The sequence below is a fragment of the Thalassophryne amazonica genome, chromosome 5 (assembly GCF_902500255.1).
Source record: "Thalassophryne amazonica chromosome 5, fThaAma1.1, whole genome shotgun sequence".
In the NCBI taxonomy this organism is placed as follows: domain Eukaryota; kingdom Metazoa; phylum Chordata; class Actinopteri; order Batrachoidiformes; family Batrachoididae; genus Thalassophryne; species Thalassophryne amazonica.
In genome coordinates, this window is record NC_047107.1 from 16,871,045 (window position 1) to 16,894,443 (window position 23,399).

Below are 23,399 nucleotides of genomic sequence, written 5' to 3' on the forward strand. Positions count from 1 at the left end.
GGTTTGTGAGCATGGACAGCCCGCTTAAAATCACACTAAAGATTTTCAATAACATTCAGGTCTGGGGACTGAGATGGCCATTCCAGAACATTGTACTTGTTCCTCTGCATGAATGCCCCGGCACAACTTCAACTTTGTCACTGATTCGTGAACAATGTTCTCAAGAATCTGCTGATATTGACTGGAATCTATGTGACCCTCAACTTTAACAAGAGTCACAGTACCTGCACTGGCCACACAGCCCCACAGCATGATGGAACCACCTCCAAATTTGTCAGTAGGTAGCAAGTGTTTTTCTTGGAATGCTGTATTCTTTTTCAGGCCTATATACCGCCCCTTGTTATGTCTAAATAACTCAATTTTAGTTTCATCAGTCCACAGCACTTTTTTCTAAAATGAAGCTGGCTTGTTCAAATGTGCTTTAGCATACCTCAAGTGGTTCTGTGGTGTGTACGCAGAAAAGGCTTCCGCTGCATTACAGCATATCCTTGTGCAAAGTGCGCTGTATACAACCCCAATTCCAGTGAAGTTGGGACGTTGTGTAAAATGTAAATAAAAACAGAATACAATGATTTGCAAATCCTCTTCAACATATATTCAACTGAATACACCACAAAGACAAGATATTTATGTTCAAACTGATAAACCTTATTGTTTTTGTGCAAATATTTGCTCATTTTGAAATGGATGCCTGCAACGCATTTCAAAAAAGCTGGGACAGTGGTATGTTTACAACTGTGTTACATCACCTTTCCTTCTAACGACACTCAATAAGCATTTGGGAACTGAGGACACTAATTGTGAGTGTCGTGATTGGGTATAAAAGGAGTATCCCCAAAAGTCTCAGCCGTTCACAAGCAAAGATGGGGTGAGGATCAACTGCATGTGAACTGCATGTGAACAACTGCATGACAAAAATAGTCCATCATTTTAAGAACAATGTTTCTCAATGTTCAATTGCAAGAAATTTAGGGATTCCATCATCTACAGTCCATTATATAATCAGAAGATTCAGAGAATCTGGAGAACTTTCTACACATAAACGGCAAGGCCGAAAACCAACAATGAATGTCCGTGACCTCCGATCCCTCAGGCGGCACTGCATTAAAAACCGACATCACTGTGTAAAGGATCTTACCGCATGGGCTCAGGCACACTTCAGAAGACCACTGTCAGTTAACACAGTTTGTCGCTACATCTACAAGTGCAAGTTAAAACTCTACCATGCAAAGTGAAAGCCATACATCAGCAACATCCAGAAATGCAACCACCTTCTCTGGGCCCGAGTTCATTTGAAATGGACAGACGCAAAGTGGAAAGTGTGCTGTGGTCTGATGAGTCCACATTTCAAATTGTTTTTGGAAATCATGGACGTTGTGTCCTCCGGACACAAGAGGGACAAGACCAAGTTCAAGTTCAAGTTTATTTGCATTTGCAGTATTAAAACCACATTGGAAAAAAGGTGCAAGGAGCTCAAAGTGCACTAGCAAGACACACACAAAACAGTAAAAAAAAATCAAAACATAAAAGCGTCATAAAAACAACAAAGCCACAGAATAAATTTAAGATACATTTAGAACTAGTCACAGAGTACTGACATTGCCACAGCTTGTGGGAAGAAGCTTTCACTGTAACATGATGTCCCACATTTAATAGACCGATAGCGCCTACCCGAGGGAAGAAGCTCAAACAGGTCCCTGGCAGGATGCACGAGGTCTTTAGTAATGGCCAAAGACTGGGACTGAAGTCTTTTTTTGTAAATGTCCTCCAGACAGACAGTTCCACACCAATAGTCCTACTGGCTGAACGAACCACTCTATTCAAAGCCTTTGTTTCTTTAGCAGTGGCATTTCCAAACCATGCAGTTATAGCGTTTGTAAGAAGACTTTCAATGCAGCTATGATAGAAATTTAAGAGAATATTCTTAAGAGTGAATTCTTTCAGCGTATGCAGAAAAAAGTCACTGTCAAGACTTTTAACAATTTCACTGATGTTATAATTCCAGCTCAAGTCATCAGATAAAAACACTCCAAGAAATTTACAATTTTTAACTGTTTGCACCTCAGCAGCATTTAATATGATGGGAACATGAGATCTGTTTTTACTGAAGTCAACAACCAGCTCAAAAGATTTGCAGTGTTTAGCTTCAAATTGTTTTCCTCGCTCCAGGAAACCACCGTTTTGCACTTCAGATCTATACAAAGAGTCATCATGAGAAGAGCTCAAACCAATAATAGTTGTGTCATCTGCATACTTAATTATCAAATTGTTAGGAAAGGACGCAACACACTCATAAGTGTACAACAATGGGCTTAAAATACAACCTTGTGGCAAGTCAGTATTTACAATAAGTTCATCAGAGACACAGCCATTGATCTTGACTCTTTGTGGTCTTCCAGTTAAAAAACTACAATCCATTTGCAAATGGCATCACTCAAACCCAAAACTCTCAGTTTCTGGATGAGCCTTGCAGGGACAAGAGAATTAAAAGCAGAGCTATAATCAATAAAAAGCATTCTAGCCTGGGATTTTGCCTTGTCCAGGTGTTTGTATACTGAGTTCAAGGCAAATGAAATAGCATCCTCCACAATTCTGTTCTGTCTATATGCGAACTGGGGTGGATCAACAGACACGGGGATCTGGGCTTTAATGTGCTCCAGCACAAGACGTTCAAAGGTTTTCATCAACACTGATGTAAACATGACTGGCCTATAGTCATTTAAACAAGTAATAGGTGACTTCTTAGGCACTGACGTTTTAAACTGACAACTGACCACTGACCTTTTAAAACTGAGTGGAACAGTACTGCACCTTCATATTGAAGAGGTCAGTTAAAACAGGTGCAAGTTGCTCTGAGCACAGCTTCAAAACACGGGGAGGAATACCGTCCGGCCCAGGCGCCTTCCTGACCTTAGTCCTAGACAGGGCCCTCCTTACATCCTACTGTAGAATCGTGAGACTACTTTCCTCATAACTCACCAAGAAGTCCACTCACTCCCTTTCCAAGGTATCAAAGCGACAATAAATTTTATTTAAATCATTAGGGAGAGAGTTACCAAAAGTAACCATGTGCTCGCTCTTGGGCCTCCAAGAGGTGATGGCACTCAATCCCTTCCACATCTGTTGTGGATTGTCCTCTCTAACATAACTCTCAATCTTACCACCATAGGCCTGCTTAGCAGCTTTAACTGATCTCTCAAAGGAGTATCTGGCCTGCTTATAGGCATCAACATCACCAGAGCTGAAGGCTCGAGCACATTCCTTTAACTTCATGTTCACATCTGTGTTAAACCATGGTTTTTGACTTCCCTGTTGTTTCACAACTTTCTTTGGAATACAAGAGTCAATACAGAAGTTTATATATACAGTAACAGTCTTGCAGTATTCATTCAGATCTTCAGATGGGAAGACAGACCAATCCGTAGTGTCAAAACAGCCAGACCATCCAGATTGTTACCAGCGCAAAGTTCAAAAGCCAGCATCTGTGATGGTATGGGGGGGTGTTAGTGCCCATGGCATGGACAACTTACACATCTGTGATGGCACCATCAATGCTGAAATGTACATCCAGGTTTTGGAGCAACACATGCTGCCATCCAAGCAATGTCTTTTTCAGGGATATCCCTGCTTATTTCAGCAAGACAATGTCAAGCCACATTCTGTACGTGTTACAACAGCATGGCTTCGTAGTAAAAGAGTGCGGGTACTAGACTGGCCTGCCTGCAGTCCAGACCAGACCTGTCGCCTATTGAAAATGTGTGGTGCATTATGAAGCGCAAAATACGACAACGGAGACCCTGGACTATTGAACAACTGAAGTCGTACATCAAGCAAGAATGGGAAAGAATTCTACCTCAAAAGCTTCAACAATTAGTGTCCTCAGTTCCCAAACGCTTATTGAGTGTTCTTAGAAGGAAAGGTGATGTAACACAGTGGTAAACATACCACTGTCCCAGCTTTTTTGAAACATGTTGCAGGCATCCATTTCAAAATGAGCAAATATTTGCACAAAAACAATAAAGTTTATCAGTTTGAACATTAAATATCTTGTCTTTGTGGTGTATTCAATTGAATATAGGTTGAAGAGGATTTGCAAATCATTGGATTATGTTTTTATTTACATTTTACACAACGTCCCAACTTCATTGGAATTGGGGTTGTAGTTGAACGATGCACAGAGACACTATCTGCAGCAAGATCATGTTGTAGGTCTTTGGAGCAGGTCTGTGGGCTGACTATGACTGTTCTCATCATCCTTCGCTTCAGTTTATCTGAGATTTTTCTTGGCCTGCCACTTCTGGCCTTAACTAGTACTGTGCCTGCGGTCTTCCATTTCCTCACTATGTTCCTCACAGTGGAAACTGACAGCTGAGATCTCTGAGATAGCTTTTTGTATCCTTCCCCTAAACCATGATGTTGAACAATCTTTGTTTTCAGGTCATTTGAGAGTTGTTTAGAGGGTCCCATGTTGCCACTCATTAGAAGAGATGCAAAGAGGGGAAACATTTGCAAATGGCGACCTTAAATACCTTTTCTCATGATTGGATTCACCTGTGTAAGGAGGTCAAGGGTCAATGAGCTTACAAAAACAATTTTGTGTTCCAATAATAGTGCAGCAGATAACAGAGTATTTACAGAGGAATCCTTCAAATCTGGAAACAAGCACCAAAGTTGGCACAAATACGCCTTAGACATTATTCTTGAAAAAACTGAGTATCCACTTGAATTTTCAGTAGGCGGCCAGGTAGGGGTCAATTGAAGAATTACACAGGGGTCAAAATTGAAAAATGTTTCAATCATATTGAAAGCTATACCACATTATTTGTCTGATCACAATGATACCAAAAAGGTATAGTTTGGACTATCTATGACTGAATGTTATGGAGTTATGGGGTAAAAACAGCAAGAATGGTAACAAAGGTCAGCATTAGTTTGTACAGGGGTCAGATGTTAAAGTTGCTCTAAATATTGTCAAATGTGATGCAAATTATTGGTTAATAGGGTTTTAAAAAGGAATAGTGTGCACTATGTGGCATGCTTAGTTATCATGTTACAGGGTAACATATGTCACATGTCATAGAATCCAATGGACGTCGACATTGCTCTACCTTTACCTTGCAGACCAAGCATTCAACACAGTCAAAACTATTTCATTTATGAATCCTATTAGTTCAACCAATAATTTGCACCACGTTTTACCAAAATTGGAGCAACTTTAACTTCTAACCCCTGTACAAACTGAAATTGACCTTTGTCACCCTTCTTGTGGTTTTTACCCCATAACTCCATAACATTCAGTCATAGATAGTCCAAACTATACCTTTTTGGTATCGTTGTGATCAGACAAATAATGTGGTATAGCTTTCAATATGATTGAAACATTTTTAAATTTTGACCCCTGTGTAATTCTTCAATTGACCCCTACCTGGTCTCCTACTGAAAATTCAAGTGGATACTCAGTTTTTTCAAAAGAGTAATGTTTGAGGAGTATGTGTTCCAATTTTGGCACTTGTTTCCAGAAATGAACAATTGCTACAGTTATCTGCTGCAATATAATTTGTGCTAAATGTATTAACATCAATAAAATGACAAGGGTGCCCAAATTTAATTTTGTTTAAATAATTATTGCACACTTTCTGTAAATACTAGAAACTTCATTTCACTTCTCAAATATCACTGTGTTTGTCTGCTATATGATATATTTAACTGAATTTTCTGATCCAGACAACCAATGATTTATAAAGAAAAATCATGAAAATTATCAGGGGTGCTCAAACTTTTGCATATAACTGTATTCCAGTCTTTGTCAGGGATCTGAATTTTAGGTTTCACTCACATACCTGGGCCCGGTTTCATAAAGAAGTCTAATCTTTTAGTCTATTAAACTTACTTAGTTGACTATGTTTAGTTGCCCAACATTATGGGTCTAATCACGGTTTCAGATTGACTGCTAAACTTGTACATTAGCTGTCTTATGTTTGTCAATGATTTTCATGGGCATAACGACCTCGCGAGTGCCGTTGCCAAGAAACGCCTCCAACGCGGGAGACTTTTGTTTGCTTCCAGGTTGGTCATGAACTACCCAGACGTTGTTTCATTAACTGCCTTAATTAACATTTAGGGACACATACAAACCACAGAATGACGTGCTTAGCTCTTAGCCTAGCAGTTTCACTCTTCAGTTTCTTCTTCTACACTGCCACCAAGCCTTTTTGTGCACACAAAGCTGCTGCGACACCCGGTGGCTAATGTGAGAACTGTCACAAACACATCATGACCGTCTTCTGCAACAACCATGGCCAAAAGCAGAGAAAGCTCTCCTTTTGGAGGAATACGAGTGATGTAGGGGTGCTCTTGAGTGTTCCATCAAGTGGTGGTACATGATAGCTGACATTTTTTGAGGTAAGACACTGAAGTTTTGTCAACTAAAATAAAATTAGCCTCCTCTGTACCAGGTTAAAAACTTTAGTCGGGTAACGTAAAACCTTAGCTGACTAAACGCTTTGTGCAACGACTAATGTCAAAAAATTAGTCAACTAAGTGAGTTTAATTGACTAAACAAGATTAGGCTGCTTTATGAAACTGGGCTCTGATGTCACTGGGTAATAACAAAAGCCAGGTCACATGTTTTATCATCATTACTGGCAACCATTTAAAGGATGGAGATGGGAGGAAGGACAGAGCTCTACCTTTCCCTGTAGGATCTTCAGAGCTTCATATTTGCCCTCCAGGTAACGATGTGCCACCTCCAGTTCACAGCGTAACATGTCGATGACCTGGTGCACCACAACACAACTCATCAACAACAGGTCAACATGTTAATTACAACCAAAAGCACTTTTTCCAATCCACTTACCTCAGTGGCTTCCTGCAGTTTTGACTTCAGGTCCTCTTTGGACAATTCATCCAGTGAGCCTGTTGTCTCATGGGAATACAGAAGACATGATTTCAGTGATTATGGACAGTCTGACATTTTAGAAAGCAAAGCTTGTTTGAGTGTCAAGACATGAGATTGGAGTTCAAGTTACTTTAAAGTTTAGTTCAGTGAAATAAAGATAAAATTCAACTTCTTGTTGACCTACACGAAAGGAACTGTGATTGATTGTAATCATATAGTTTGCATGCACATGTAAATGTTAGACACGTTTCACTTTTTTAAATTGATATTTCATAATCTACATGATTTCGTGAAAAAGTATTTTTTTATGATGCATGACTGAAAACAAAAAATTACTCAGCTCTGTGATCTCACCACATGTAGCAGCTATTAGAATGCTCTTCTGAGGTGAAAGTGTCCTTAGTTCACACAATAACAAAATGTTTGTATGTATGTACGGTACATCCAGAAAGTATTCACAGTGCTTCACTTATTCCACATTTTGTTATTTTACAGCCTTATTCCAAAATGGAGTAAATTCCTTTTTTTCTCTCAAAATTCTACTAACAACACCCGATAAATGACAACACAAAAAAGTTTTTTTTTTATTAATTAAAAATAAGAAAACTAAGAAATCACATGCACATAAGTATTCACACCCTTTGTTCAAGACTTTGTTGATGCACCTTTGGCAGCAATTACGCCCTCAAGTCTTCTTGAATATGATGCCACAAGCTTGGTGCACCTATCTTTGAGCAGTTTTGTCCATTCCTCTTTGCAGCACCACTCAAGCTCCATCAGGTTGGATGGGGAGTGTCAGTACACAACTATTTTCAGATCTCTCCAGAGATGTTTAGTCGGATTCAGGTCTGGGCTCTGGCTGAGCCACTCAAGGACATTCACAAAGTTGTCCCGAAGCCAATCCTTTAATATTTTGGCTGTGTGCTTAGGGTCATTGTCCTGCTGAAAGATGAACCGTCACCCCAGTTTGAGATCAAGAGCTCTTTGGAGCAGGTTTTCATCCAGGTTGTCTCTTTACATTGCTGCATCCATCTTTCCCTCAATCCTGACTCTTCCTGCAGCTGAAAAACATCCCCACAGCATGATGCTGCCTGGTCTGAGAGTGCTACAGGCGTCTTTTGGCAAACTCCATGTGTGCTGCCATGTGCCTTTCACTAAGGAGTGGCTTCCGTCTGTCCACTCTACCATACAGGCCTGATTGGTGGATTGCTGCAGAGATGGTTGTCCTTCTGGAAGGTTCTCCTTTCTCCACAGAGAAATGCTGGAGCTCTCACAGAGTGACCCATCAGGTTCTTGGTCACCTCCCTGACTAAGGCTCTTCTCCCCGATCACTCATTTTAGATGGTTGGCCAGCTCTTGGAAGAGTCCTGGTGGTCTCTTACAAATGTCTTACATCTATTTATGGATGATTGGAGGCCACTGTGCTCAGTGGGACCTTCAAAGCAGCAGAAACATTTTTGTACCCTTCTCCAGATTTGTGTATTGAGACAATCCTGTCTTGGAGGTCTACAGACAATACCTTTGACTTTAAGCTGGGTTTGTACTCTGACATGCACTGTCAACTGTGGGAGCTTATGTGTAGACAGGTGTGTGCTTTTCCAAATCATGTCCAATCAACTGAATTTACCCCAGGTGGACACTAATTAAGATGTAAAAACACCCCAAGAATGATCAGTGGAAACAGGATGTACCTGAGCTCAATTTTGAGCTTCATGGCAAATTCCATGAATACTTATGTAATGTGATTTCTTTTTTTATTATTATTTTTAATAAATCTTCAAAAATCTAAAACAAAAAAAAACTTTTCACATTGTTATTATGGGGTATTGTGTGTATAATTTTAAGGAAAAAAATGTATTTCATCCATTGTGGAATAAGGCAGTAAAAAGTTGAAGTGCTGTGAATACTTTCCAGATGCACTGTAGCTTAAGACAGGAACAGATGCAGAGATCTACGGTATCACAGCTGAAAAATTTCAGGTTGGTGGAGATGTTGTACTGGTATTGCACTCAACATTTAAGTATTTCTTGGAGACAGAAATAATACTAGTTAACAGAAAGGTATTCTTGTGTCTTACTAATGGATAGTGTAATGCTGTGGATTGTAATAATTCTGAGTGTCGAATAAGGTCATTCTCAATAAGATCCAGCAATGTTGACTGCTGTATGTCCGCAGCTGTGTGGTTTCATACCCAATTAGCCAACAATTGAGAACATTCTAACCCCTTTCAGCCTTTCTCCTGTGCAGCCTACATGTTATTGGTCAATCAAACGTCACTGTAGGACATGATGAGTATTTATGGAATCCCAAAAACATTGCTGGGCATCATAGCTAGCCTATTAACTTGGTCTTTGACCTCTTCCCATAAATTCTGGGACCCATCAGGGATGTGTTCTGAGTCTTCTGTTCAATGCTTGCTTGAACTCGCAGTCGACAACAGTTGTGGAGTCCAGTGACTTGGGTGCCTTTGTTGATGAATAAGGTTCACTGACCTTGAATTTGCAGATGATGCTATGATTTTGGTGGGAGCTGAGTATGTCGTCAGTGTGTCTAGGTCTGAGACTGTCCTGGATTGAAACTAAGGCTATTAACATCTTGGAGTCTGCATCCACTTACCTCAGCAGTGGCATTATAATGTCTATGGAAGATCAGCTTATGCAAGTCAAAGGTCTGAGTACAGCTTATGGATTCATGGCACCACTAGACAGAGGTGCATAGTCATCCGAGTCTATTTCAAGGAGTATCACAGTCCAAGACATGATGCTTGCTGTATTTTGAGTTTTGCTGTATTGTTGTAAGAGCTGAACCTGAGTATTAAGCAGTGAGCTAATGTAACCTGCGTCACGTTGTCCCACTCTCGACTTGAACTCACAGTCTGCGATTTGAGAGGTAGGCAATCTAACCACAAGGCCAAAACCAATGGGCTCTAGCATATGTCGCTATAGCATGTTTTTACACAGCATCTCATGCTGGCCTCGATTACACTTAAACAAATGTATGTCTTTGGTACTAGATCTCTCCAAGGACTATTAGATGCATCATGAGGGAGTGCCACTCGGTTACATGGTGTATTTTCATCAGGAGGAATCTGCACACAGGTCCCCCACTGCTGAGTATCCTACAGCCAGGTCCAGGCTAAGGGTGTGGAAAACACTGTTGATAGTTACTTTGGAGAATTAAGGATGGACTGCAGGTCTGTCTATAAGTCATTGGCAATTAAGACCCACAGCAGTTCTGTAATATGGCCAATATGGCAACCCACAGCACTAATGATTGCCCCTCACTCCTGATACGGAGAAATCTGTGATGTCAGTCATAACAGATCACTGATTGTGTGCAAGTATGTTAAGGAAGTCTAACCTTTGTGAACGTGGGTGATCTTACCTGTTTGCACCAGATTCCAGGTTGCACTGTATTGCTTCTCGGTGGAATGCTGGAATAAAGAATTTATTCCAGGTGTCCAATGTGCTTCACCTGCTATGCTGCTGTTCCACAGGAGTTTGGCTCCAAACAACAAGCTTCCTGTGGACTCAGCAGTGCAGCGGTTCTTTTTCCTGGTGAAGCTAGGTTCCATTCTGCCTTCCATCCCAGCACCTAGGTCTCCCTCCACCATGTCGTCTTCAAGGCCACCGCCCTCTCTGGCTTCCTGCATCTGCATCAGGTCATATAGACTTGTGCATTACATTCATGAAAAGTCTGCTTTAAGAGTGACAATCTTCAAAATATAATTTCAGTGAGCCTTGACCCACCATTGTCACCTCACTTGGAAGAAGGTGCATGTTGCTCTGTCAGACTTTGACTCAGTATCATTAGTTGGCCAACAAGCGCAGATTCACCATCCAATACAGTGTGGTGTAAAACCCACAATCTCTCTCTCTCTCTGAGTGGGGAGTATAAGAAACTTGTTCCTTGTTGGCCCATTCTCCATCTCTAAAATTATTAAACCCAGTGCCCTCAGACTCCGTATTCCTCATGGATATGCACGCAAATGTTGTGGTTAACACTGTTGCCTCACAGCAAAAGGTTTGTGGGATCACCTCACACATGATCCTTTCTGTGTGGAGTTTGCATGTTCTCCCCGTGTTCACGTGGGTTCCCTCCAGGTACTCCAGCTTCCTCCCACTTCCAAAGACATTCAGGTTAGGTGAAATGGGAATTCTAAATTGACCATAGGTGTGTGCGCAAGTGCGAATGAATTTGTCTGCCTACATGTGGCCCTGCGATGGACTGACCTGAGTCTCAGTTTGTGCTTTCAGTGTTACAGAACTCCTTGAGGTGGGGCAAGATGCTGTTCTCTTCACATTTCAAACATTTTTGTTTTCAATCTGGGAGAAAGGTATCATTCCTACTGAAGAACTTTTCATCCTTTTCTGGAAAAGAACAGCTGATCACCTCGACTCCAACCACAATAGTGATATTACAATTTTCTCTGTGCTGAGAAGGACACTGGCACAGATAATTGATAACAGGATTCTGTTAAAGTTACTTGCTGCACAACACCTGGAGCAGTCTGATTCACACTCAAGAAGCTGTATGTCAACCCCATCATAGATCTAAGACTACTCAATAAACACAAATTTGAATATTGACAGCAAGTTCCACTGCTCTGTGGGACATTTGTAGGATCCCTAACAAGCATCTTACAGAGCCTATACACAGGTACTACAAATGCTGTGTGGAGTAGGTGCAAAATCTCCGACTTCTTCCCAGTGACTTCTCGTGTTCAACGGGTACGTTTTGTCTCCGACTCTGTTGAATGCAAACAGTATGATGAGTCTCTCTGGAGTAGGCAGCAGTCAAAACAGTGTAACCATGTAAGGAGACTAGCGAGGGAAGCCACCAAAACAACTCTGTTACAGGCTGCTGTCTACCATCTGTGCATTCGAAAAGTATTCACAACACTTTCCACATTTTGTTATGTTACAGCCTCATTCCAAAATGGAGTAAATTCCTTTTTCCCCTCAAAATTCTACACACAATACCCCATAAAGACAACATGAAAAAAGTTTTTTGAAATGTTTACAAATTTATCAAAAATAAAAAACTAAGAATTCACACGTACGGAAGTATTCACAGCCTTTGCTCAATACTTTGTTGATGCACCTTTGACAGCAATTACAGCCTCAAGTAACAGATACTGATTCTTTATTGTCATTGTAACGTACAATGAAAGGTAAGGTGCAGCTTTTCAGTGCAAATACAAACCTGAGTAAACCACATGCAGACTTGAAAGGTCTGGAGAAGAAAATAAAGACAAAATTTAACCGAATGAAAGAGGTATGTACAGAGCGCAAATTAAAAAAGAAAAAATATATAAGAACATAGTTGCAAAAAAGCGACTGCATATTAAAAAAAGAGAAAGTATGTACAAAACTGTGGATATTTCAGTGGCAGTGGATATTGCACATAAACAAATATTGCACTCATTGCAAATGTGGCATGTGAGATGGTTATTTGGTTCAGTGACATCTGTTCAAGCTCGAACAGCGGTTGGGTAGAAACAGTTTTTCAATGTATTTGTACTTGGGGTCCCTGCCACGCCATGATGTTTTTACATGAATAAAAAAAGCTTTTTCCACATGTTGTCTTTGTTTTTTTACCATAAAATTACACTGAACAAGGATTTAGACGTTTCGTTACCCATCTGAGAATTTGAATTTACCGCCTCCGAGTTGACCTACTTTTTCGCTGCGACAGATGTGACGTCATTCGAGTAAATGTGTCGCGGCGTGGCTCTGTTTACCTGTACGGCAGACACGGACAGCGAAGGCAGAGTGCGCGATTATAGCGAAGATTTAAGTGACATATCGATTGTTTTTGAAGAAGATGAGGACGTTTCTGATATGTCTGTGTCTGTTCAGTGTAATTTTATGGTAAAAAAAAAAACAAAGACAACATGTGGAAAAAGCTTTTTTTATTCTTCAAGAATATGTAAAAACGTCATGGCATGGCAGGGACCCTTTAATGGCTCTGTACCATCTGCCCAATGGCAGTAGTTCAAAAAGATACTGGCCAGGATGGGACGAGTCCTTTAGGATGGTGTTGGTTGGGCCACTCAAGAACCTTCACAGAGTTGTCCTGAAGACAATCCTTTGATATCTTGACTGTCTGCTTCGGGTCATTCTCCTGCTGAAAGATAAACCATCGCCCCAGTCTGAGGTCAAGAGTGTTCTGAAGCAGGTCTTCATCCAGGATGTCTCTGTACATTGCTGTGTTAATCTCACCATCAATCCTGACTAGTCTCCCAGTTCCTCCCGCTGAAAAACATCCCGACAGCATGATGCTGCAACCATGCTTCACTGCAGGGATGGTGCCTGGTTTCCTCCAAACATGACACATGGCATTCACACCAGAAAGTTCAATCTTTGTCTCATGACACCAGCGAATTTTGTTTCTCATGGTCTGAGAGTCCTTCAGGTGCCTATTGGCAAACTCCAGGTGGGCTGCCATGTGCATTTTACTAAGGAGTGGCTTTCGTCTGTCCACTCTACTACACAGGCCTGATTGGTGGATTGCTGCAGAGATGGTTTTCCTTCTGGAAGGTTCTCCTCTCTCCACAGAGGAATGCTGGAGCTCTGACAGAGTGAACATTGGGTTCTTGGTCACCTCCCTGACTAAGGTACTTCTATCTCGAATGCTCAGTTTAGATGGGTGGCCAGCTCTAGGAAGAGCCCTGGTGGATTTGAATATCTTCCATCATACTCATTGGGACCTTCAAACCAGTAGAAATGTTTCTGGACCCTTCCCCAGATTTGTTCCTTGAGACAACCCTGTCTCAGAGGTGTATGGACAATTCTTCTGACTTCAGACTTGGTTTGTATAATGACATGCACTGTCAACTGTGGGACCTTATATGTAGACAGGTGTGTGCGTTTCCAAATCATGTCCAATCAACTGAATGTACTCCAGTTGGACTCCAATTAAACTGTAGAAACATCTCAAGGATGATCAGTGGGAAGAGGATGCACCTGAGCTCAATTTTGAGCTTCATGGCAAAGGCTGTGAATACTTATGTCATGGGTTAAAGCAATAAATTTTCACCTGACTGAAATTTTTTCCTGGCAAAAATCAATGCCAGCAATTCCCTACAATGTAGCGTAGTGGGGGCACACACTGTTTTATCCTCAATAAATACATTATACAGCATACAAATCTATTCTAAATAGCGTCTAAGGAGAGAGAGAGCCAAAGCATAAAAAGAATGCAAAATTTGAACATAAAGGTACATAAAAGGGTGGTGGGGTGGGGTGTAGTCTTGATTCTGGGCGGTCTGGAGGTGCTCCCCTAGAACATTTTTTTAAAGACCAAGTCAAATTTCGTGTATTCTGGTGAATTTTAACAGGTATGAAGCCCTCTAAAACAAATAAAACTCACTTCAATCTGTGAAGTAAAAACACAGTATTGACTATGGGGGGTCTGGGGGATTTCCCTCACAAGTTTTTTAAAAGAGCAAGTTAAATTTTGTATATTCTGGTGAATTTTAATGGGTATGAAGCCCACTGAAACAAAGAAAACTCACTTCAAACTGTCAAGTAAAAATTCTTTGTCTTCTGTAGTATTTTGATCTGTTCTAATCCAGTGAATGCACCAAATGGGTGCTGTGTCACTGATTATACAGTCAATAAAATACAAAACTAGGGCCTAAAGCAACTGACAACGTTGTTTTGCTGTGCACAAAGTAACACTGTAACCCGTTTTGAAAACGCATGCGCACTGAGAAATTCAAAACTGGTGTATTCACATTTAATCAGTAAAATGCTCTCACTCGTAAAACAAACTTGGGCTGCAACTAACGATTATTTTAGTAATAGTTTTTTTGTTGTTGTTGTTTGTTTGTTTTTTATTTTACTTACTGTGAGTTTTGCCATTATTTCTTGAAGTGAGTTATTAAAAGGCCTTTATCATGCAACATCAACGTTTAAGCTTGTAATAAAGTTATGATGTTATATTCTTATATATTATATTCTTGTCAAAAAGATACCTGGAGTAGTGTTTTGTTTTATTTTGCACATATGAGGTCTGTCCATAAAGTATAGGTCCTTTTTATTTTTTTCAAAAACTATATGGATTTCATTCATATGTTTTTACGTCAGACATGCTTGAACCCTCGTGCGCATGCGTGAGTTTTTCCATGCCTGTCGGTGACGTCATTCACCTGTGAGCACTCCTTGTGGGAGGAGTCGTCCAGCCCCTCGTCGGAATTCCTTTGTCTGAGAAGTTGCTGAGAGACTGGCGCTTTGTTTGATCAAATTTTTTTGTAAACCTGTGAGACACATCGAAGTGGACATGGTTCGAAAAATTAAGCTGGTTTTCAGTGAAAATTTTAACGGCTGATGAGAGATTTTGAGGTGATACTGTCGCTTTAAGGACTTCCCACGGTGCGAGACGTCGCTCAGCGCTCTCAGGCGGCGTCATCAGCCTGTTTCAAGCTGAAAACCTCCACATTTCAGGCTCTATTGATCCAGAACGTGGTGAGAGAACAGAGAAGTTTCAGAAGAAGTCGGTTTCAGCATTTTATCCGGATATTCCTCTGTTAAAGGAGATTTTTTTAATGAAAGACGTGCGGACGGGTCCGCGCGCCGGGACGCAGCCGGCGCGATGGCACAGGAAAAACACCTCCGTGTTGATAACCATTTGTAAAATCCAGGCGGCTTTTGATGGCTTTCAGTGGAGTGAGTATATGAGAAATTGTTTAACAGCTGGACATGTTCCAACTTGTCCTTAAGGCTTCCAACAGAGGTTGCAGCCGCCGCGCGGACCCGTCCGCACGTCTTTCATTAAAAAAATCTCCTTTAACAGTGGAATATCCGGATAAAATGCTGAAACCGACTTCTTCTGAAACTTCTCTGTTCTCTCACGACATCCTGGATCAATAGAGCCTGAAATGTGGAGGTTTTCAGCTTGAAACAGGCTGATGACGCCGCCTGAGAGCGCTGCGCGACGTCTCGCACCGTGGGAAGTCCTTAAAGCAACAGTATCACCTCAAAATCTCTCATCAGCCGTTAAAATTTTCACTGAAAACCAGCTTAATTTTTCGAACCATGTCCACTTCGATGTGTCTCACAGGTTTAGAAAAAATTTTGATCAAACAAAGCGCCAGTCTCTCAGCAACTTCTCAGACAAAGGAATTCCGACGAGGGGCTGGACGACTCCTCCCACAAGGAGTGCTCACAGGCAAATGACGTCACCGACAGGCGTGGAAAAACTCATGCATGCGCACAAGGGTTCAAGCATGTCTGACGTAAAAACATATGAATGAAATCCATATAGTTTTTGAAAAAAATAAAAAGGACCTATACTTTATGGACAGACCTCGTACATACGTCACCGACACCCCACAGAGATTTCCATCAGGTTTCACCTCATTATGAGCATTTTTAGATGCCTATAGCAACTATCTCAACCACTGACAACATATTACAGCAAGAGTCCACAAAAGTATACTCAACAAAAATATAAACGCAACACTTTTGGTTTTGCTCCCATTTTGTATGAGATGAACTCAAAGATCTAAAACTTTTTCCACATACACAATATCACCATTTCCCTCAAATATTGTCCAGTCTAAATCTGTGATAGTGAGCACTTCTCCTTTGCTGAGATAATCCATCCCACCTCACAGGTGTGCCATATCAAGATGCTGATTAGACACCATGATTAGTGCACAGGTGTGCCTTAGACTGCCCACAATAAAAGGCCACTCTGAAAGGTGCAGTTTTATCACACAGCACAATGCCACAGATGTCGCAAGATTTGAGGGAGCGTGCAGTTGGCATGCTGACAGCAGGAATGTCAACCAGAGCTGTTGCTCGTGTATTGAATGTTCATGTCTCTACCATTAGCCGTCTCCAAAGGCGTTTCAGAGAATTTGGCAGTACATCCGACCAGCCTCACAACCGCAGACCACGTGTAACCACACCAGCCCAGGACCTCCACATCCAGCATGTTCACCTCCAAGATCGTCTGAGACCAGCCACTCGGACAGCTGCTGAAACAATCGGTTTGCATAACCAAAGAATTTCTGCACAAACTGTCAGAAACCGTCTCAGGGAAGCTCATCTGCATGCTCGTCATCCTCATCGGGGTCTCGACCTGACTCCAGTTCGTCGTCGTAACCGACTTGAGTGGGCAAATGCTCACATTCGCTGGCGTCTGGCACGTTGGAGAGGTGTTCTCTTCAACTCTATGCGAAGGAGATGTGTTGCACTGCATGAGGCAAATGGTGGTCACACCAGATACTGACTGGTTCCCCCCCCCCAAATAAAACAAAACTGCACCTTTCAGAGTGGCCTTTTATTGTGGACAGTCTAAGGCACACCTGTGCACTAATCATGGTGTCTAATCAGCATCTTGGTATGACTTATCTCAGCAAAGGAGAAGTGCTCACTATCACAGATTTAGACTGGTTTGTGAACAATATTTGAGGGAAATGGTGATATTGTGTATGTGGAATAAGTTTTAGATTTTTGAGTTCATCTCATACAAAATGGGAGCAAAACCAAAAGTGTTGCGTTTATATTTTTGTTGAGTGTATTTTAAAGGCCTGACTAAAGTGTAATATGTGATATTTAATAAGCTATTTTCATGAAAATGACAGAAATGTGCAGCCCCAAAACACGCATGACACGTTAAATTTTCCAAATGACGGAAATTTAACCCATGACTTATGTACATGTGATTGCTTAGGTTTTTTATTATTTTTATTTTTAATAAATTTGCAAACATCAATTGCCACAACTCCTGTCAGTTCAGCGCACACACCAAAGCCACACTCGTGGGGCACTGAGACAAATTTCACTGCGAGTAGGACAGTGATTATCTGGAGACTGTTGTGCCAAGAGTGCGAATGGCCATATATTTTCTAAGTGCCATGCAAGCGATGTTAGATGTTCATGCGTGTCACCTGGAATTTGGCCGATACCTGCTGCAAGAGGGTTCAATGGGCTCGCACAGCGCACACTCTGTCTTTCAGCCGCTGGTGTGCGCAAATAGTTGTAGCAACAGATGTACGAGGAGTTGGAAACAGCTACAAAATTACACGGTTTGCATACGATTCCTGCTTCATGCGCACTTAACGCGCAATTCGACCAAATTCGCACAATATGTGAAGGGGCCCTAAGGGGTCAATAGGGTCACATTTTTTCTACACACTCTTTCATTGATTACATACTCACACAGCTGAGGTTATTTTAGCATTGGAACATATTTACTTGAGATGAGTCCGTGTAAGTGACTGGACTCATATCAAGTACAACACTATCTGCAACCGTAACCGCAGACTACATAACCGTATGTAGTCTAGTAGCCAGATTGGGCAACCTGAAAATTATCACTACAGTCAGGATTTTTGTTTGGCTAATTTTCATAGTACTGGTTCACAACATTGCAACTGCAGTAATTTTTCTAATTAGCATCATTTAATTTGCAATTAGTCAAAATCCACTTGTAAAGAAGGTTGTCTCATTAAAACCTTGAATAAAAATATCCAAAACACTGACAATACAGCTTGTAAAAAGATAAATGAATAAAAGGCCAGTCTAAAAAATTCAGAAGCACTCCGATTTAAAAGTTAAAAAAATAACAACCAAAACACTTTAACAAAATGAACAAAAGGCTAATTGCCAACACATTTCAACTCACCAGTCTTCATCAGGACTCTGATACCTTTTTTATTCACTTATCTTTTTACAAGATTAACAGTCATAGTTTGAGGTATTTTTTAAACTTTCTTGGCCTTAATTGCCTTTGAAGAGCACTAGATTTTTGCATTTACATTTTAATTATTTTAGTTTTATAAAATTTTACTCGACTTACTGCAGCATTATTAAAGACCTTGGGTAAATTCGACAATGGGTGCATTTTGTTTTTAATTCTGGCTGACTATCTAAAAATCAGTCTATATATGTAAGAACTTAATCTTGATGAATCACAATCACACATGCTACTGCAGATTATACATTACGAAGACCTTGCACAAGTTCAAGGTTGCATTCAGCAATGCAAATTAGGCTAAGTACTGCACTTTTTAGATCCACACACATGAAAACAATTCAATGTCACCAGTGGAGGTAGCGACAGTTGTATGCAAAAGTTTGGGAACTCCTGATGATTTTCATGATTTTCCTTTGTAAATCATTGGTTGTCTGGATCAGAAATTTCACTTAAATACACCAAATAGCAGACACACTGATATTTGAGAAGTGAAATGAAGTTTCCAGTATTTGCAGAAAATGTGCAATAATTATTTAAACAAAATTAGGCAGGTGCATAAATTTGGGCACCCTTGTCATTTTATTGCTTTGAATACATTTAGCACTAATTACTGGAACACAAAATTGGTTTGGTAAGCTCACTAACCCTTGAATCCAATCATGAGAAAGGGAATTTAAGGTGGCCATTTGCAAATGTTTCTCCTCTTTGCATCTCTTCTAAAGAGTGGCAACATGGGACCCTCTAAACAACTCTCTAATAACCTGGAAACAAAGACTGTTCAACATCATGGTTTAGGGGAAGGATATAAAAAGCTATCGCAGAGATTTCAGCTGTCAGTTTCCACTGTAAGGAACATAGTGAGGAAATGGAAGACCGCAGGCACAGTATTAGTGAAGGCCCAAAGTGGCAGGCCAAGAAAAATCTTAGATAAGCTGAAGCAAAGGATGGTGAGAGCAGTCATAGTCAACCCACAGACCTGCTCCAAAGACCTACAACATGATCTTGCTGCATAGTGTCTCTGTGCATCATTCAACTATACAGTGCACTTTGCACAAAGAGATGCTGTATGATGCTGTAATGCAGAGGAAGCCGTTTCTGCGTGCATGCCATAAACAGAGTCGCTTGAGTATGCTAAAGCACATTTGGACAAGCCAGCTTCATTTTGGAATAAGGTGCTGTGGACTGATGAAACTAAAATTGAGTTATTTGGACATAAGGGGTGTGTGCATGGCTGAAAAAAGAACACACAGCATTCCAAGAAAAACACTTGCTACCTACAGTCAAATTTGGAGGTGGTTCCATCATGCTGTGGCCGGTGCAGGTACTGAGAATCTTGTTAAAGTTGAGGGTCACGTGGATTCCAGTCAATATCAGCAGATTCTTGAGAACAATGTTCATGAATCAGTAATGAAGTTGAAGTTGCGTCGGGGCTGGATCTTTCAACAAGACAACAATCCTAAACACTACTCAAAATGTACTACCTAAGGCATTCATGCAGAGGAACAACAGCCATTCTGGAATGCTCAGCTCAGTCCCCAGATCTGAATATTATTTAAAATCTGTGGTGTGATTTTAAGCAGGCTGTCCATGCTCGAAACCAACAAACCTGAGATGTTTTGTAAAGAATGGTCCAAAATATCTTCAACCAGAATCCAGACTCTCATTGGAAGCTATAGGAAGAGTTATTTCTATTATTTCTGCAAAAGGAGGATTTACAACCCCAATTCCAATGAAGGTGGGATGTTGTGTAAAATGTAAATAAAAACAGAATACAATGATTTGCAAATCCTCTTCAACCTATATTCAATTGAATACAATGCCTGCAACACGTTTCAAAAAAGCTGGGACAGTGGTATGTTTACAACTGTGTAACGTCACCTTTGCTTCTAACAACACTCAAGCATTTGGGAACACCAATTGTGAGTGTCATGATTGGGTATAAAAGGAGCATCCCCAAAAGGCTCAGCCATTCACAAGCAAAGATGGGGAGAGGATCACCACTCTGTGAACAACTGTGTGAAAAAATAGTCCAACAGTTTAAGAACAATGTTTCTCAATGTTCAATTGCAAGGAATTTAGGGATTCCATCATCTACGGTCCATAATATAATCAGAAGATTTTGATCACTTTTTTGCCCCTTTCTTTGCCGCGTCTTCTGTTCCCGCTTTGATTTATAGTTGTTTATTTTCATCATGTGTTTATTCTATGTTCTATTTTGCTTTGCCACTTTGTTTCTTTGTCACTTTTATACTTTAGCCATTGTCCAGTTCCATTCTCATTTTTGTTGAGCCAGTTTGTGTTTTATTTTGTTCTTCTCATTTGTTATATTATCTGTTGTGCTATAGTGTCAGGTTGAGGTTGTGTTAATCGCGGTCTCTCTTTTATTTAAAGTTTGTTTAGCCACTTTGTTTTCTTACTCAGTTCCGTTTTAGTTTTGTCTTAGTGTTTATTTTCTCTCAGTTCTCATGCATGCCTGGTTTGTTGTATCATATTCTGCCCTCGATTCCCGTTTTAGCTCTGTCTGGTTTTTCCTCATTGACATGTTTCCACTCCACACCCCTGCACCTGCCATCATGTCTTCGTCCCTCACTCATGTTTGATTGTGTTCACTGCACCTGCCTTGTATCTTTCACTCACACTCTTGGCACCAGTTCATGTGTCTTTGTCTATTACATCACTCCACTCTGTGCACTCCCCTCCTCACAATCTCGCCATTTATAATCTTTGTTCACTAGCCGTGCCCCTTTCTAGATGTTTCCTCAGGTGCACCTTGTTAATGCCATCTGTTCCTCATCTCATATCCTGATTAGTCCACCTGCATTTAAACCTCACAGCCCTTCACTTCCCTGCCAGATTGTTGTCTTAGTACACTTTCCAGCGCCTTTCACAGTTCTGAGTTTTGTTTTGCTGTGTTCCGAATTCTGCTCTGTACTCTTCGGCCATGCCTCTTGCCTCATTCCAGATGTTAGTGTTTGCTTGTGCCTCTCTGCCTAATCATTTTGGTACTTCTGCTACACTTACTGACCACATGTGTACCGAAACAAGGCCTGGAATAAAGACCATGATTTCTCTTCCACCAAAGCCTAGTCTGGGAGTTTGCATTGTGGGTCCAGCCGCTCTGGGTCCGGCCTGACAAGAACTTTCTACACATAAACAGCAGGGCCGAAAACCACCACTGGATGCCCTTGACCTTTGATCCCTCAGACGGCACCGCATTAAAAACCGACATCACTGCGTAAAGGATCTTACCGCGTGGGCTCAGGAACACTTCAGAAAACCATTGTCAGTTAACACAGTTCGTCGCTACATCTACAAGTGCAAGTTAAAACTCTACAACGCAAAGCGAAAAGCCAGCATTGGTGACGGTATGGGGGTGTGTTAGTGCCCATGGCATGGGCAACTTACACATCTGTCATGGCACCATCAATGCTGAAAGGTACATCCAGGTTTTGGAGCGACACATGCTGCCATTCAAGCAACGTCTTTTTCAGGGACGTCCATGCTTATTTCAGCAAGACAATGCCAAGTCACATTCACATACACGTGTTACAACAGCGTGGCTTTGTAGTAAGACTGCGGGTACTAGGCTGGCCTGCCTGCAGTTCAGACCTGTCGCCCATTAAAAATGTGTGGCGCATTATGAAGAATACAACAAAAACCAACAGAGACCCCGGACTGTTGAACAAATAAAGTCGTACATCAAGTGAGAATAGGAAAGAATTCCACCTACAAAACCTCAACAATTAGTGTCCTCAGTTCCCAAATGCTTACTGAGTGTTGTTAGAAGGAAAGGTGATGTAACACAGAGGTAAATATACCACTGTCCCAGCTTCATTGGAATTGGGGTTGTACTAAAATATTGATGTATTTTTCCTGTTGGGGTGCCCAAATTTATGCACCTGTCTAATTTTGTTTCAAGAATTATTGCACACTTTCTGTAAATCCTAGAAACTTCATTTCACTTCTCAAATATCACTTTGTTTGTCTGCTATATGATATATTTAACTATAATTGCTGATCCAAACAATGAGTGATTTATAAAGGAAAATCATGGAAATCATCAGGGGTGACCAAACTTTTACATACAACTGTAAGTGCACAAGCATGCACTTTTGTTACAATTTTAGTTTTAACGTTAACACTTGAGTTGTCAATCACAAAAAACAACAAACAGCTGTAGTACCAGCTTTCGTCACTCAGGAACATGTGTTCAATCATTTATGCACATATCTGTTCAGTGTGTTTACAGAACCACCACAACATTTACAACATCAGTAGACAAAAAGCCAACTAAACCAAAATATGTCTGTCTGAGATGACTGAGAACAAATTCTTACCGGAAAGTTTGAAGAAACGAGGCCACGTCCTCATAACAGGCAGACTGTTAGTCTGTCGCCTGCACGCCTGCGCACACACACACACACACACACACACACACACACACACACACACACACACACACACACACACACACACACACACACACACACACACACACACACACACACACACACACACACACACACACACACACACACACACACACACAGCACCTCCCTCACCAACATCGATGTGTGATAACACAAAGTGCTTCTGGTCAATAACTTCAAAATAAAGTCATCCTCCAAAATGAAAATTACACTGGATTCAATCAACAGAACACTGAAAAGAAATTTAGGACATTTGGAAAAAATCCACTATTTTTACTCTGTGTGTGTATGTGTGTGTGTTGTCTGGTGAAAAAACAATTTTTGAACAATCCTGCAAAGAATGTAACAATTCAAACTTT

The 23,399-nt window shown here is 40.9% G+C and overlaps 1 protein-coding gene across 1 annotated transcript in view; it reads right to left on the reverse strand.

The window, feature by feature from the left end:
- Nucleotides 1–10,565, reverse strand: part of ccdc125 (coiled-coil domain containing 125) — an 83,333-nt gene extending 72,768 nt beyond the window's left edge. Inside the window, exons 1-3 of the mRNA XM_034169747.1 lie at nucleotides 10,283–10,565; nucleotides 6,857–6,915; nucleotides 6,690–6,776 (exon numbers count right to left, since the gene is read on the reverse strand). Coding sequence (XP_034025638.1) covers nucleotides 6,690–6,776; nucleotides 6,857–6,915; nucleotides 10,283–10,556 — 420 coding nt within the window. The 5' untranslated portion in view covers nucleotides 10,557–10,565. The remainder of the gene's footprint in view (nucleotides 1–6,689; nucleotides 6,777–6,856; nucleotides 6,916–10,282) is intronic.
- Between the last annotated feature and the right edge of the window lie 12,834 nt (nucleotides 10,566–23,399).